The sequence below is a fragment of the Cricetulus griseus genome (genome assembly GCF_003668045.3).
Source record: "Cricetulus griseus strain 17A/GY chromosome 1 unlocalized genomic scaffold, alternate assembly CriGri-PICRH-1.0 chr1_0, whole genome shotgun sequence".
Classification (NCBI taxonomy): Eukaryota; Metazoa; Chordata; class Mammalia; order Rodentia; family Cricetidae; genus Cricetulus; species Cricetulus griseus.
In genome coordinates, this window is record NW_023276806.1 from 96,891,369 (window position 1) to 96,908,047 (window position 16,679).

A 16,679-nucleotide genomic window follows, 5' to 3' on the forward strand; every position below is an offset into this window, starting at 1 on the left:
TGGGTCTGTGTATTATAGCTTGATTATCATTTATTTAACTACAAATATGCACTTATAAGTGAATATATACCATATTTGTCTTTCTGGGTCTAGGTTACCTCACTCAGGATGATTTTTTTTCTAGTTGCATCCATTAGCCTGCAGAATTCATGATATCATTTTTTAAACAGCTGAGTAATACTCCATTGTGTAAATGTACCACATTTTGTTTATCAATTCTTTCACTGAGGGACATCTAGGTTGCTTACAGTTTCTGTTATGAAAAAGAGCCACAATGAACATAGTTGAACAAATGTCCCTGTGGTAGGATGTAATGTCCTTAGGTATATGCCCAAGAGTGGTATAGCTGTGTGTTGAGGTAGATCAATTCCCATTTCTGAGTAACAACCATTTTGATTTCTATAGTGTCTGTATAAGATTGTACTTCCACCAGTAATGGAGGCATGTTCCTTTTGTGCCACATCCTCACCAGCGTGAATTGTCTTGTGTGTTACTGATCTTGACCATTCTGACAGGTGTAAGATGAACTCTCAAAGTACTTTTGATCTGCTTTCCCTGATGGCTAAGGATATTGAAGATTTCTTTATTTCTCGGCCTTTTGAAATTCCTCTGTCGAGAATTTTCTGTTTAGATATGTACCCCATTTTAAAATTGGATTATTTGGGTTTTGATGTATGCTTTGTTAATATATTTTGTCTATTAGAACTCTAACAGATGTGGAGTTGATGAAACTCTTCCCATTCTGTAGGCTGCTGTTTTGTCCTATTGGCAGTGTCCTTTGCCCTATAGAAGCTTTGCAGTTTGATGAGGTCCCCACTTATTAATTGTTGATCTTAGTGCCTGCACTATCAGTATTCTATTCAGAAAGTTTTTCCCTGCTCCAGGATGTTCAATGCTATTCCCCAATTTCCCTTACATCAGGTTTGGTATATCTGCATTTATGTTGACATCTTTTATCCACTGGACTTGAGTTTTGTGCAGCACTGACTATAGGGAGGGTGATGGGTGTGTGCTCAGTGTGCATCACTGACTATAGGGAGCTTATTGTACATTATGAATAACTGGTTGGCCGTTTGCCTTTTGAGGTGAGTAACTTTCTAAATTTTAACAACTTAACAGAAGTCCAAGGGTATAGTAGACACATTATTGGTAATTTGTGGTTATTCCATTGTGTAATGATCTTATATATCACATAACATTTTTGAGAATTTTGAGCAACACTAATTTTATTTGATTTACTTTATTGAGTACTTGTTAACAATAAAAATGTATGGAGTCTTATTCCAAAGTCTAAACTCATTTTTAACTTAAACCTTGAGTGTTTTGAATTACCCAGTCTGAAGTAATTCTCTTTGTACCTGAAAATGGTTTTATTGAAATGTTTGAGAAAAAACATGTGTATCACAAGAAGCATATGACAAACATCTCAAGAGTATAAATCAAGTGTAAAAATAACAGAATTTAGCAAGAAACCCACATTGCATGAGAAATATGTAATGCCACAGGTTGTTATGTGTGGTTGTTTTGTTTGCTTGTTGTATACTGAACACTCATTTTGATGGTCTAGCCTCCCACGGAGAAGTAACGGTATGCTTCGGGTTTTCTATCTCTCTTCTCAAGGAGGTAAGGGCTCACCAAACAGAGATGTAGCTATAATAAACCGGACACTAGGATGATCTTCGGTGTGTTCCAAAGTCAATCAGAACTTTTCTCATTCAATTCCTACCCCACAGTAGACTAACCACTGTTTTCCTTATGTTTCTCATTTAGAAACAAAGAAATTAAATCTATGTTCAGACTTGCTTGAAGATTTGTTTCTGTTTGTTGGCATTTCAGATTCTGGAGTCAATGTGGCTCTTACAATTTCCCCTTAAAATCAGATTGTTGTTTAGGATAATATCATCTCTGTTGTCTGGGCTTTGGATTTTCACTGAGAACGGCCTTCCCTTGATCGTCTTCTAGATCCTAAGTATAAGGAAACGACAAAGGTTAGATGTGAATATGACAGTCCTCACAGATAGGAACAGTGTGTCCTGTGTGCAAATTAAGTGTCAAAAGTGATCACTGCTCCTTGTAATAAGATTTATTTAGATTATGTTGTCTGAATACTATCTTCACTTTATGATGAACAAAACATTATGTTTTAATTAAAGGTATACAAAGATATAAAATTCCATGATTTTAGGTCTCTGGAGGAGTGAAGTGGTGTTGTGTGCCCATAAAATATTCATGATAAATCTTTTATTTAAAAACCATAGGCAATTCAAGGGTGCAGTTGAGCCAGCCCTGAGGATGTAAAAGGAGAACCGGTGCCCACCCCCTACCTCCTGCATCAGTTGGAAGAAACTGCCCTGCACCTTGCCTGGACAAAACAGTAGAACTGGCCCTGGTGGTATGAGTGTGAGTGGGCCAGATCTGGGGATCTGAGAACAGGAGAACTGGCCCCACACCTTTCTGCAGGCTGCATTGGGTGAGCTATCTGAGACAGCACTGAAGAGCTCACCTGGATAGTCATGATGAGGGAAAGCTGGCAGGTTGACCAACCCATCTATCATCCAGACCCAGAACCAGAGTTATATGAGTTGACCTACACCAACATACACCTCATCTATGAACTGTGGAGCATGTGAAGTGGACAAACTTACAGATTCAAAACAGCAGGAACTTCATGACACAGGACAGCAACAGGCTATCCAAGAGGAGCCCCTAAGAGCTCCATTATCAATAGTGTAACAGAAGCCAGAGGACTTGAAACAGATCATTGGTTCATAGGAATGAACACTTACAAGTAAAGATGAATGGACTAAAGGGTAAACTTGTGACTCAGTGGGTCACACTACAGCTTCCACGACAAGATTCTCCTTTTTTGTTATTTGTTTGGTTTGGTTTTGGTTTTTCTTTTAAATTTTGTTTTGATTTGGGGAGGAGATTGCATGGGCAGAGGGCTGAAGCTAGGGGATGGGGAGATAAGTGGTATTGGGATGCATGTTGTGAAATCCACAGAAAACCAATAAAAGTTGAGAAAAATGGAAAACAAAAATATGCAAATTAATTACTTAGTGTCAACATTCTATATATTGGGTCAGCTTTTCATATGCTGCATTCATGAATGCTGTGAATTCTTTTTATTATTAGTCTGTAATTATCTTAAGCATTAGAAAATTTCAATTTCAAGTTTGTAATCCCTACAAAGGAAATCCTTGCTGTTTAAATACACTGAAGTGATTACTAAGATAAGAGATGGTAGAAAAAGGCAAAAATTGAGGATATCATATTGCAAATGTTATGTATAATAAAGTGTTTATTTGTTTATATTTCATGTGTATGTTTATCTGTGTGTATGTCTGTGTAGTATGTGTGTGCAGTACCCATAAAGGCCAGAAGATGGTCCCAGATTCCCTGGAACTGAAGTTACAGATGGTTGTGAGCCACCATGTAGGTGCTGGGAACCGTACCCAGGTCCTCTGCAAGAACAGCCAGTGCTCTTACCTGTTGAGATGACAGCTTTCCAGCCCCCAGATTTCTTTCTGACTTAACACAGCTGTTCAATACATTTAACCATTTACACAAGTCTAATTCCCTTCCTTTAATATCTGTTCTACATAGAGTCAAGTAATAAAGAACATAGGCAGTTTACTTCTTGACACATATCAGAGCAATCTTTGCATCAAAACTCATTAAATTTTCTACTTGTCCAAAACCAAAATTCAAAAAAAGCTACATTAAATGCTTTTCTCTGTAACTTACATCATAGCAAAGTATATCAAATATGTATTAGTATATTTGATACACTTACCTTGAACTCTTCTGCTGCTTTGTATCTTCTTTGCAGGTGTGTCTAAAATTAAAGATTTATAGTTAGAAACACTTTGTGACTTCAGGTAAAAATCAGGAGGCCATTGCAAAGGGCAAAAGTATAATAAGTAATCACTGTATATGTGTGTAGTCACTGGAGTAGTGAACATACTGGTCCTTTGAATTTTACACTAACTGAGAAGTTATCTGCTTCCCCCACATCATAGCAAATGTACACCCAAACACAGTGTTTCGATGTGTCTTTTGTAGTCTCTTAATTTGTACCATTTTTGCATGGAATAAATGACTTTCATATTGCTGACTTTTGGCAAAATGTGTCACTACCTTCCAAGAAAGCTACCCATATCTCAGTTGCTGTATGTCTTATGTATGCCTCTGAAGTTTCTCATTATAGATCCATAAGCAAATTAAAAATGTACCAATGTTTGCTTTCCCTAGTTCCACTGCCCCTTCTGTGAAATCATTGAGAAATTAAATAGCTATAAATAATAAAACTTTTCACTATTTTCTTTAACTATTTTACTTTATGTATGGATGAGTTGCCACGTGTGTGCTTGGACTTAAGCCCAGAACCCAGGTCCTCTGGAAGAGTAACCAGTGCTCTTAGCCACTGAGCCATCTCTCTAGCCCTGACATTTTTCATATATAAGAGTTACAGATGTTCATATGATTTGTGTTTTATAGTTGAAAAATAATTCTCTAGTACTTTTAATATAACTCCTGGTGTGACTATCTAGTAAACCTAAGGTCACATTTTATCTTCATTTTGAGGGTATTTGGGATTAAAGATTGATTGGTTCCTGTGGTGGTTTCATTTTTCCTGTTGCCATCATTTTTTTTCTTTAAAATCTTACTTATTTTCTATACATCATCATTCCTTATCAGTACAGCCAATTTTCTTTATTGGGAAGTTTTTTTCCAATTTTGTGAAATTGAAACAAGCATAGTATAAGATGTACAACAACAAGCATGAAAACACTTATATCTTAAAGAATTTATGTTCCAGTCTTAGCACATTTCCAACATGTCAGTTCTCCATGTAACAATTTGCTCTACCATGTTAGCCCTATAGTTAAACACATAACCATAGAGAACCTTTTGAGATTGGATAATAAGAGGTAAATGTACTTAAATTATAAAGTCTAAGTCATTACATGTCAGACATTTTTAACCACATGTTTATTTTATAATAAAATAATGGTTTATAATATCATCACAATGAGATGGATGCAACCTTAAATATTGAATAAGGACATGGCTTATTGTGAGTTTATTAAATTCTACTTAATTGTAAATTGACTTCAGGATCAAGAAGAATCTCTAGGTTCCCCCCTTTCAAATGAAAAACTGCTTTCAGATTCCCTTACATACATTTGGTAGTGTCTGACAATGACATATGTCAATTACCATTATTCTGTTATGACAGCATCCAAATTAGAAACATTCAGTGAGGCTCAGAAACATCTCAGAAGGAAGTTACAGTAAAATGCAGAGCCTGAGTTTGCTCTCCAGGCTCTCAGATATCTCAAAATGGAAGAGCTTTAAGAAGTGACCCTTACAGGGGTGGATGTGAGAGAGTAAACAGACACCTGAGGTCAATGGGATGCTTGTAGCTCAGTAGCAACTTGATGTTTAGAAAGCTAGAGAAAGAAATCTACCATTTCCAGTTAACGCCCATATACTAGTAACTAGATTGTGCATTGTGAATCTTTAAATAGATTCATTTATTTATTATTTATGTGTATGTCCATATGTGTGAGTTTATGCATCACGTGGGTGCAGTGACAGTGAAGACCAGAAGAGAGCATCAGAGACCCTGGAACTGGAGTTACAGGCCATTGAAGGCTGCTATGTGGCTGCTGAGACCCAAATCCCAGTACTTCGAGAGAGCAGTACATGTTCTTTACTTCTGAGCTATCTCCCCAGGTCCACACCCTCCTTTTTAAGAAAAGAAAAATCCTGAGAAACATTTTACTAAACCTTCTAAAGTGGTACTCTTGAAACCCATGCCTTTTGGATCTATGGGTAGTTCACATACAAGAAGTAAAAGAAACTCTGAGAGAAACAAAGATATAAATAGCTCTATTAATTAAAGAGAAAACAACATTTTCTAGAAATGTAGTTTATATATTCTAGGAGGGGGGATCACTTGTTTACTAATGAAAGTGCCATTTCAAAGAAAACTTTCAGAGTCTTATTAATTAAATGAGGAGAAACATACTTACCCACAGTTTAAGCCTATGGGGATGAAACAATATAAATGGGGTGGGTTCCAATTAATTCTCTAAAAAGCACTGCCATTCCACAAAGCTGCAGACTATGGCAAGGGTTAACAAGAAAAACAAAGAATTCAATTTACATTCCACAACATGTTTGCTCTTGCTTCCAGGTCCTCTATGCTTTCATGACAGAGTTGCTTAGTGATTCCTGTACTGCACCATCAAAGACTCTTTGGCTTCATTATGGCCTAGGAATATAGCCTTCCAATAGGCTCCCTGCCTTTTGGAAGGAAATCGTTTATTTTTCAGTATGTGTAAAAACATACTTAAAACAAAACCTATGTTGTTGGTTGAATAAAAAATTATTGTCATAAATCCAGAAGTGTTATATATATCGAAATAAGCAAAAATGACTTCCAGAAATATGCAAGATCTTAAGAGGGGTTACAATTTTCATAGATATAGTTATACATTTTTTTTAAAAAATTATAAACAGAAAGCCATATGAACTGGATTTTAGATTAACATCAAATTTCAGGTGTCTTTCTTGATTCGTAATACACTATAAGAGCATATTTGTATACGTAGTCTGAATAATTTTTAGTCTGATATTTTGTTGTTAGTAGATTGCATTAAAAATGCATTTATTTAACTGTCAGTGAGGCAAATGATATTTAAAACCTTTGCTATTTTTGTTTGTTTGAATAACTATCACTGAGAGTTTGTATATTTTGAATCCTTTGCTTTTCTTTTGAAATTAAGTCCATCTAATGATACAGGCCAAGAACATTCTGTATTTCAAAGATTAATTTTATATGCTAAAGAATATATAATCCTGAGTATAGATTGTCACTCAAACAATTAGCAGGAACATATATTCATTTGTAAGAATGCAGTTTTGGAAATGCAAGTTGCTAAAAGCAATGTTTATGCTTAACTGTGCACCTTCAGACTCCCCAAACATGCCTGTCTTTGTCATGGGTACAGTGAATACATTTTTGAAAATATGAAAAGCTTTTTCAAATTTAGGCTTCTAGACAGCTAGCAAAATCACTCCTCTTGCACATAGTTAAAACATCTGTCCAATTTTCTGTGTCAAGGCAAAAAGGTATTCATTGTTCCCCAGTTTGTACCATGAAACTTTTTAAAGACTGTTTAACCAGCAATCACTTTGGGAAACAACCACTTACACATCAGTCAATTTGCTGAAGACAGCTCACTGCGCTGTCTTTTTAACCTAATTAAGGAACAGCCTTCATGCCCAGTCTTTAAAAAGCGGAAGCACTCCTCCATCACCTGTTAAGGGGTTAGTGGTCAGGGTTTTACTAACCTCCCTGGAGCAGTCTTTTAATCTCCTCATCTTCAAATAAGTGACCATCGCCACCTTCAATGTACTTGGTGACCTTGGAGACCTCTGAGAGGGTACATGTTCACAGCAGAAATTGTTTCACTCAATAAAAAGGAATTTGACATGATACATACTGCTTTCTGCTCAATAAAGGACTCCAGACCACTCACTGCTCAGCTCTTTGCAAGTTTTTGATGTTGGCATTAGGTACAGTGTTTTTACCAGCTGTTAATCAGTATACCAGCAAACAATCCACATGGCTACCACTATTGGCCTTGACCCCAGTTTTGGACGAGCTCCTTTTGCTGGTGTGGAATATGAGCACTGGAGCAAGGTGACATAGACAGCATGTTCAAGGCCTTCACGCTGACTTTAGCCAATGGGACAAGTGGCTCAATGTCATACACTCATTTTTCCAGACATACTGACCTTTTTGTAGTAATTTCTCTAGTGTCTCCCCTGTTTCTACACCTCCTGTAGAAATCCTGGTGTATTTTATCTCAGGACCTAAAGGAAAAAGACAAGAGTGCTCAAACTCCCTTTGTAAAGGCAGAAATGAAAGGGTTTTAGACCATGTGGGCCCCATGGTCTGTGCTGCAGCCACTCAGCAATCTAGAGTAAGTAAGCACAGCCAGAGAAGCTATTGCCTATGATGCATATGGCTTTTCTTAAAATACAAGGTAGAGACTCTGCTTGCCTAATGTTTAAGTAAAATATATAGAATGTTAAATTTAGAATTTTAGGTTAGTTCATAGATGTGAGCCTCATACAAAATTTCCTGAATTTGTCAACTGTTTTAGAGAGACTCATATATCTTGGTATGCATATGTATAGATTTTAATATTAATGGAAATCCAAGAGAAGTTCCTCCTAGTATTCAATATCTCAGTAACAAGCTGTAAACTAAAGGCAGAATATCATAAAGCACATATGTATACACAGAGTAAAGATGCATGTTTATAAACATACAAGAAAATCTTAGAGTAAGATATAGGAAAATTGTTTTTTTTTTTTTGTTCGGTTTTGTTTTGTTTTTCAAAAAGAAAATGGAAACAGAGTAACTTTAATGGTCACCATGACAAAGTCTAAGTGTATTTAATGCACATATTTTAGGGTTAGTATAACTCGTGTTTATAATGTGAGTACAGCTCATGTGTGCAATTAAAATTACCTGTAATGATTCGTTCTTCCCGGGTCTGTTTTTCAGTTATTTCAACAGGAACCCCATCTATGATTTTGGTGTACTTTTTAATGACTGGCTCTGAAGGTGGAGAAAGAAAACCTTGTGTGATTTACCCTCTTATGTTGTTTATACCTCCTAGAGCTAGATATTTTAAACAAGAATGTGTTTCTTAACAAGACACTTGTTTAAGAGTCAATTGTAGCCATTGTTGGAACAGACTGTGAATACATTCCGACTAGTCTGAGCAAAGCTTGGGTCTCAGGTGAGTGGGAGGGTTTAGCTGGCAAGCTGAGTCTGCCATTGGAAAAGCAACCTTACAAGAAAACATAGTGCTAGTTTATTAGTGGAGTCTCTAAAAAGGTTAGTACATTTTTGTTTTAGTGTGTATGTGTTCGTGCTTGCGTGCGTGCGTGCGTGCGTGCGTGCGTGCGTGTGTGTGTGTGTGTGCAAGGGTCCTTATGGTGTATCTGTGGAGGTCAGAAGATGGCTTGATCTTTTCGCCATGTGGGACCCAGGGGTCTAACTCAGATGTCAGGCTTGGGGGAAGCTGTCTTTCCCTGCTGACTCACCTCACCAGCCCCCTTCTGTTCTGAGAACAATATGTCTTTTGTATTTACATTATTATAATCGTTATATTTCTTGATTATCATTTGCATATTCATAAGAAGTGGTCCAGGGGCTTAATTCTTAAATTATGACTGAACCTACTTAAAAATAAGTTACATTGTATCCCTGATTAGCTAGTAGAATGCTTGGGTAAAATGAAAATCAAGAAAATCAGCTGTTTGATAATTCTAAACCAATCTATTTTAAAATGTTACAGAGATGCCACTAGGAAAGGCAAAAGTCATACCTCCATGGATCACTTCTGTCACTGTTTCACCTTCTTTAATGAGTCTGAAGTCAGGTTCTCCTTCAATGTGGATCTTTGTCATTGCAGGTCCTGAGACATTGTTTTAGGAGACAGATTAGCACATTAAAGCAGCCCCTTACATTAGCCCAAATAAATTTTTTCCACATTTCTTGTTCAGACTTCAGTGTTTCTGATTTTTATGAAACCAGTTTTAAACATTTCCTGTTGTTTTTAGGTTAGACAACATTTAAGAGAACAAATGATTCAGCTGCATTTGTTTATGCTGCCACTCCACCCACATGCTTTAGCATTTATGGTGATGCACGAGCAAGCTGTGCACACCATCACCTCTGTTAGTGGGTGTAAGGAATGATGATACAAAGTATTTTATGTGGCTTTCTCTGGGAATCACATTACATTACAAATTGGAGTCACTTGAGTGACAATTGGTTTAAATCACACTTTGCCATAGGATATCATCTGCCAATCTTTGCTAAAATATTGCATTTAATTTTTCATCACTCATGACCTTATACTTTTATCTAACAGCATATGACTGAACATTAAAAATCTAATATACTTACCTTGAAGATGCTGTGTTTTAAGCTTTATAAGAAAACTGACTTGAGTACTTACCTTGACTAAGAGAAGGATGCAAACAGCAACATCAGCTCACTAAGATACACAGCCCTTCAAATGCACAGTGGGTTGCATTTGACTTGCAAAATGATTTTATTCCCAGAGAAAATCAGTTGGAATGTTAGAAAGCCAACTGCTACATTAGTCAATTAGGGATGTTTTATAAAGGAGTGAGAATTATTCAATTCAGTACATTTAACTTGTACTTTTCAATAGCTGAATGGAGTTATAATTGATTATCTTTGAGAAGACTGATCTGTTTGTTTGGAAATCATCTAAGTACACCAACACCCAGAACTAAGTAATAACTAATGAGAGAAAGAAAACCATTTTATCAACTATAAGTATTTCAAGTCATGTTGTTTTATATGTGAGACCAATAGGGATGGCTAACATAAAGGGTAGAAATAGGTTTTAACATTCAGTAATTCTCGAAGGGAACTGTACACAATGACTCAAGTTAAGGAAATGAGTTAACACAATATCTAAGTGTTGTTTTTTTCTTTAGAAATGCAAAACTGAAATTCTGGAAGCACCTTCTATTATTAAATATTAGTATAAAAGAAGGAATTTTACTAAACATTTCTTTTTTGTATATTTATATGACAACTTGGAAGAACATCTAGCACAGTGACTATTTGCTCAATTTTGATGGACTTATTCTTAATTCTGAATTTTGGTTTAATGCCTTTTTGACAAAAAGTTTCTAAAATTAGGTCTTGGACTCTAATGCATTTAATAAAAACTTGAAAAGCATCAATTAGTTCACAAAGTTCAAGGACTGCAAAGGGAATGAGAGCATTGAATGGGGAGCTGTGGGTGTTTGCCAAGAGGGGTGTTTGTTTCTTCTGTTATGCTACACAGGAGTATCACTTTCCAGTTTTACACTGAAGAACATTTACAGATGAGACAACCCCATCTCTATCCAGAACATAATGAGGAAGAAGCCAGGTAGATTGATGCTCAGGGATGCTCCCAACTGAAGAGAGAATGATATATAGAACCCTGCTGACAGAGACTGGGGGGAATGTGGGTTGAAACAAGAAGCATGGAAGGAGAGTCCTTGAAAATGGGAACATGGCACATGAGAACCACGTCAGCTTTGGAAGCTGTGTGTTATAGTGACATTTTATTGATTATGACTTTTTTAAAATCCATTTTTTTTGCTAGAATCATTTGACCATTTGTCACTGACATGATAAATATATACTGTCAGCAAAACACTTTAAATTTAATTTCTACTTACAACCCCAATTTCTCCTCCTCAACAGGTACAAAATAATGAAATGATTGAAATTGTGCTTTTTTAAAGCTAAGCACAAATTTTTAAAGTATAGCTCAACTATAAACCCAAGAAAGAATGATATCCATAGCTAGTGAGGTAGAGAATTAACCTTATGTTTTCAATGAGTTTAAGTTAGGATTACTTTAAAGGGAAGAGACATATATAATTTGAGTTTCCATCTCATGCCACAGAATGAAAAACAAACCCAAATCCAAAGAGTAATTAGAACAACAAAGTCCCCAAGATTAAATTAAAGGCATAATCTGTCCCTCCTTTGAAAGATTGTTTTCATCTTTCTCATGGGAGAAAGATAACAGGTGTGTTCTTTGTGGCAAATTACTGCTGCAACATGTGTAAATGTGAACACTGGTATTTAAGTTTGATCTTAGAGATAATAAAAATGCATGAAGTCAAGGTAGTAACCAAGAAGTTGATATCAGCTAACAAAGTAAGTATAGGAAGAAAAGTAACATTTGAAATATAAGAGGTATATATTTACTACATATGGATATAATATATGTTCAGAGTTGAAATGCTGGGTATAGGGCTTGACTCACTAAACAACACTATTTCTTTTTCTGTTTTGGCGATCTAAGTTTTAACCTATATCACAACTGTTTGTAATTTTTAAGGGTTTCATTAATGTACACTTTCTATACCCTCTTAGGTTGCTCACTGGAAAAAAATTCTTACATATTTTTGAAATTTTTTTCTTTCAATGGCATAAAAGAGATTGTGAGGTGGTGGTTGGAAATGAAAGAGTGTATTTTCTGAAGGAATCTACAGCAAAAAGTATGTAAGATTAATTTGTTAAGTGATCATCTGGGTACTAGTGTTGACATAACCTCAATTAAATGAAAATAAATACAAGCAAATGTACTGAAAATATTAGGGATGCACCATATACTTTGCTTTAAAAATATTGCACTCCACAATCTGCAATTAAACAAGCATGCTGTTTGTAAAGAAATATTTAGCATGTTAGTTTCAAAAAGAATGTGGGTATATTCATAGAAATGAGTTGATTACATGGTACTTGTTTTCAAAGTGGAAGGAACCATGGAGAACATTGGTTTTTACCTTCAGTTTTGGTAATAGGCTGAAGACTGCCATGAATGACTTTAATTTTTGGTTCCACCAGTTTGGTTATAATTTTAGTTGCTGAAAATATAGAAAGTGGAGCATGAACAAAGTTTACATAGAAACAACTCAAATGAAGTTGTCCCTTTTGGTCTCTCTAGGGTGTTCAATTATCAGCTACAAGGCTGGGTTCAGGCAATCTCAGGATATGTTCACAGCACATTACTGTCTTCTTGTGTCCAGATGCTGAATCCTGCAGGCCAGTGACTTGACTATGTTCCATAGGGGGAAGCACTAACTAGATGACGCATCCTATCTAGAAATCTACCACTCTGAAGCGAATCACTAACACTCTGACTTTCCTTTGTGCTTCTTGAAATTACTGGCTGTGTGGCAACAGAAGACAAATAAACATGATTAATTTCATGCAATTCATAATTTCTTAAATTGCATTGTCAGATTCTCAGTTAAAAGAAGAGTATGGAAAGAAAAAGATCCTTGAAGTACTCCCATGCATTTGGTATAGAGAAGAAAATATGAGAAATATATAATTCACAGTTCTAGAGAGAATAAATTTCAGCCAGGAAGTCATGAGCTTTCTGCAAGAAATATGGTCGCCATTTAAATTGCAGCTCAATATGAGAGTTTTAACATAAGATTTTGTGGTGAATGCACATCATGGGTTTCAGTTGTGCAGTTTTACTGGATGAGCCAGGTCATTGGGTCATTCTAAGTAGAGCCCATAAAAGATGATCCTAGTAGAAGACATGTCAACTTCAATCACAGCACAATTGTGACACACAGAGGAGTAGCAGGGCATGTGTTTCTGCCAGTCTCAAGCCTTGATCTCACCTGCTAGGCTGTGTCGACCTTTGGAATTGGAGTGTGTGCTAGACCTCTATGGGGACTGTTTTCTATCATAAGTCATCCCTTGGAAAACTCAAATTATAAAACTCTAAAATGTATCAAATCTGTGTTTTCAATTCTTGATCCCACAAGTGGTTCTGGCACACAGGACTCTTCCCCTGGAACACACAGAGATCTCTGCTGCTATTGTTTAAATGGAATAATTAATCATTTCTAAAGGTGTTGCTTGGTGCTGAGGAATTGAATGTCAGGATCTTGAGGTTGTTGGTAGTTTTGCTTTTGTGAAGTCTCAAATCATCTGGACTAATCTAAAGATTTCTTGATTTTTGCCCTTCTCTACATAAAATATTTGTGTTTGACAACTTATAACAAAGTGCTCCCTGATAAAAATTTAGAATGTGTGGTATTTTGGGGGCACAAGAAGGCACTGACAAAACCACAGAAACATTAGAGACAAGGTAGCAAATGAACCTGAACGTGGACTCTATGCTCTAAATGGCCTGCACCTCTGTTTGAAACAGTCCACATAGGGTTGTAAGCTGAGCTACTTATGGCTGCTGAGTGAGCTGGCAAGTTACTAGATTTGCATAATTTTTCAATCACAATTCATGAAATACTGTAAGAGTATTTTAGTTCATTATAAGCAAAATACTGTGTTGTCGGGTATAGCCAATAGTGGAACTGATATGGATAAACTGGGAAAGATACTTTTTGTATGGATTTATAGTATGGGGATTCACATATCGTATGAACAAAGGCCATGAGGACTTTTGCATTTGTTATATGGTATGTTTTTCCATGGCTGGAATTTAGAGCATCCCAAATAATCATGATTCCAATGGAATGGAATCCCTAAGACATCTCTGAGAGCCTGGCCCCGGGATTGCAGAGGTAATAACAGGTAGAGAAGCAGACATTTTGTTTTGCTCCAGATATTGACAATTTTTCCTTTTTCATGTCTATTATTCATTTTAAGGAAAATGTCCATAATCAGAAATATTCATGACATTAAGTAGAATAAATTTCTAGTCAGAATAAATGTGAGTAAAGTAATGTTTTAGCATACATGACTGTTTTGTGGAAGAGCCAAAACAAAATGAAAAGAACTTTAACTTTAAAAGCTACAGTGAAAGAAAGGGGGGAGGCGAGACCATAATGAAGAAGTTATTTGATGATTGACAGCAGCTTTTATGGCGAGAGTGAAATGTCTTTTGCCATTGTTAAGTAGTTGAATTTTGATCTTGATAATCTGGTAGAGTAGGGGATTAAAAAAATCAGTTCGACTTGGGGTTCCTTTGCCCAGTTTTGGATGTGGTAGAATTTGTCTGCACAGGTCATGCCCAGGGTAGGATGAGTGACCTTTCTTTGCTGTGTTACCCTTGCACCCACTTTCTAACATTTCCACATGGCTCTGGAGTGTCTTCTAGCAATCTGTCCTTTTGTATGCCCTTTTTATTTATTCCCCCTCATCCCAATGTGTGTTTTTGCTCTCAGATAACACACCACTCTTGTTTCCAATTAGAAGACCAGTGGTGTTACAAAATTGGAGTGTGTGATCAAGCCTCTGAGGCCTCCTCCAGATTTCAAGCCCAGTTTGAAGGACAATGAGTTTTGCAGGAATTGGAATTCTAAATACCAGATTATCAGCAGTCTTTGTATATACAAAGAGACTTATTCCCTTTTTGTTTGCGCATCATCCCCATTTGTAGCCAAAACTGTTCATATACTTACTATAGACAGTCATGGGGATTTCTTTGAAGGTGCTGCCACGAACAAACTAAAAACAAATGTTTATGTTTAGTAACATAAAATGTATCAAGGACACTGTAATTCTAGTTAAAATAAAAACAGCCAAGGGACACAATAGAAATGAAGTCATGTCAGGTAGTATAAAAACCATCAGGTTTGCTATTATTTTAAGATTATAAAATAATTAATCCACTGCTAAGTATGTGTTGTGCTATATTTTTCCTGTTTTATACATTACACAAAAGTCATACTAAAACTATGCTATAGTAATTTCTAGTTTTTATATTAATCCTACACATCTGCTCAACATACTAGAAATAAAATCTAACAGCATTCTGTACCTTGATTTGGATGTATTTTATCAGTTTGTTCAGTATTTCCAAGAGCTGATCATTTCCAACTGGAATGTCTAGGGAGACAAATATTCAATGGATATGGTAAGAAACTGGATGATCAAAACTACATTTATGTTGAACATTCCTAGTCTATCAATACATTCAATCAGTACAGACCTGCTGGATACAGGAGTTTATCTACGACATGAATGACTCCATTTGTTGTCATGATGTCAGATTCTTTGGACTTCAACTCGTTCACCAGAAGTGTCTCATTTACCTTTCAAAATAAGGTGTGATGTTAAGGAGAAACTCTATGGAATCCACTTAATAATTATGAGCACTTTATAAGTCCCTTGTAGTCACTTACGCCTTTCAGATAGATTTTGCTTCCCTGTGTGGTCTTCAGGATGTTAGTGACTCCAGGTTCAAAGCCCTTTCCAATATAAACCCCTGGGGTCAAGTGGTAAAGAATGATGTTTTGGAGAGCATTTTTATCTCCTGCGGGAAAAGACAGAGGTTGATTTAATAATACATTGCTTTTCTGACATTTTGATGCAAGACTAAGGAATAAAACATTTCATTGTCTCTGTTTTCCCAGTTCTCTGTTTTCTCACGTCAGTTTTTTCAAGTCGATGCCAATACTTTATCAAAACGTTAGTCATTTCAATCAATTCAAACTATGCCAATTAGTCTTGAAATTATGACAATTCCCTTTTATACCACACGATTGTGTGTCTTTCCATAAATTATGGTATGACAGTAAGCAGTTTATGAATAAACATTAATGAATAGCTCTCCTCACATCCCAAGCAGGATAAAGGAAACCAGGGGTGAGGCTGAGGGGCTTTCTTTTCTTAAATACAGGCAGAAAATCTGGAGGAAGAGCCACAATTTTGAACTTGAGGGATGAATATCAGCCATTTGCCACTACCCACCAATCAGAATCTCCCTTTCTTCATTTGTCATTCCCTTGAAGGCATCATTGGTCGGTGCAAACAAGGTCCAGTCTCCAGGCTGTGTTAGGAGATCTTTCAAGTCGGCAGCTTCCAGGAGGCTGAGGAAGATGCTGAACACAGAGCATGTACGTTTAATTTAATATGTGTCAGACACAGGTTCACTCAACTACACTGAACAGAGCAGAGTGGAATCTGTGTATTGTGGAAACTGAGAAACCATCTCACACATTTTCATGTGTTTAAAAGCAATTTCACTGTAAAGTAAGATGTCTAATGGAGGAAATGATTGAAATAATTTATAATTTTCTCCACCTCCATTTTCTTTATAAAATTATCAGTCACATTT

General features: G+C 36.2%; 1 protein-coding gene across 4 annotated transcripts in view; it reads right to left on the minus strand.

The window, feature by feature from the left end:
- Window positions 1-1,221: 1,221 nt before the first annotated feature.
- Window positions 1,222-16,679, minus strand: part of Postn (periostin) — a 32,024-nt gene continuing 16,566 nt past the window's right edge. The window contains exons 12-23 of one of the 4 annotated variants that reach the window (XM_027394957.2): window positions 16,313-16,443; window positions 15,745-15,875; window positions 15,552-15,654; window positions 15,381-15,448; window positions 15,022-15,067; window positions 12,424-12,504; window positions 9,420-9,509; window positions 8,555-8,644; window positions 7,813-7,890; window positions 7,366-7,449; window positions 3,797-3,838; window positions 1,222-1,965 (exon numbers count right to left, since the gene is read on the minus strand). In XM_027394957.2, coding sequence (XP_027250758.1) covers window positions 1,928-1,965; window positions 3,797-3,838; window positions 7,366-7,449; window positions 7,813-7,890; window positions 8,555-8,644; window positions 9,420-9,509; window positions 12,424-12,504; window positions 15,022-15,067; window positions 15,381-15,448; window positions 15,552-15,654; window positions 15,745-15,875; window positions 16,313-16,443 — 982 coding nt within the window. In that variant the 3' untranslated portion in view covers window positions 1,222-1,927. The remainder of the gene's footprint in view (window positions 1,966-3,796; window positions 3,839-7,365; window positions 7,450-7,812; window positions 7,891-8,554; window positions 8,645-9,419; window positions 9,510-12,423; window positions 12,505-15,021; window positions 15,068-15,380; window positions 15,449-15,551; window positions 15,655-15,744; window positions 15,876-16,312; window positions 16,444-16,679) is intronic. The other 3 variants (XM_027394959.2, XM_027394958.2, XM_027394960.2) reach the window with 3 other exon arrangements.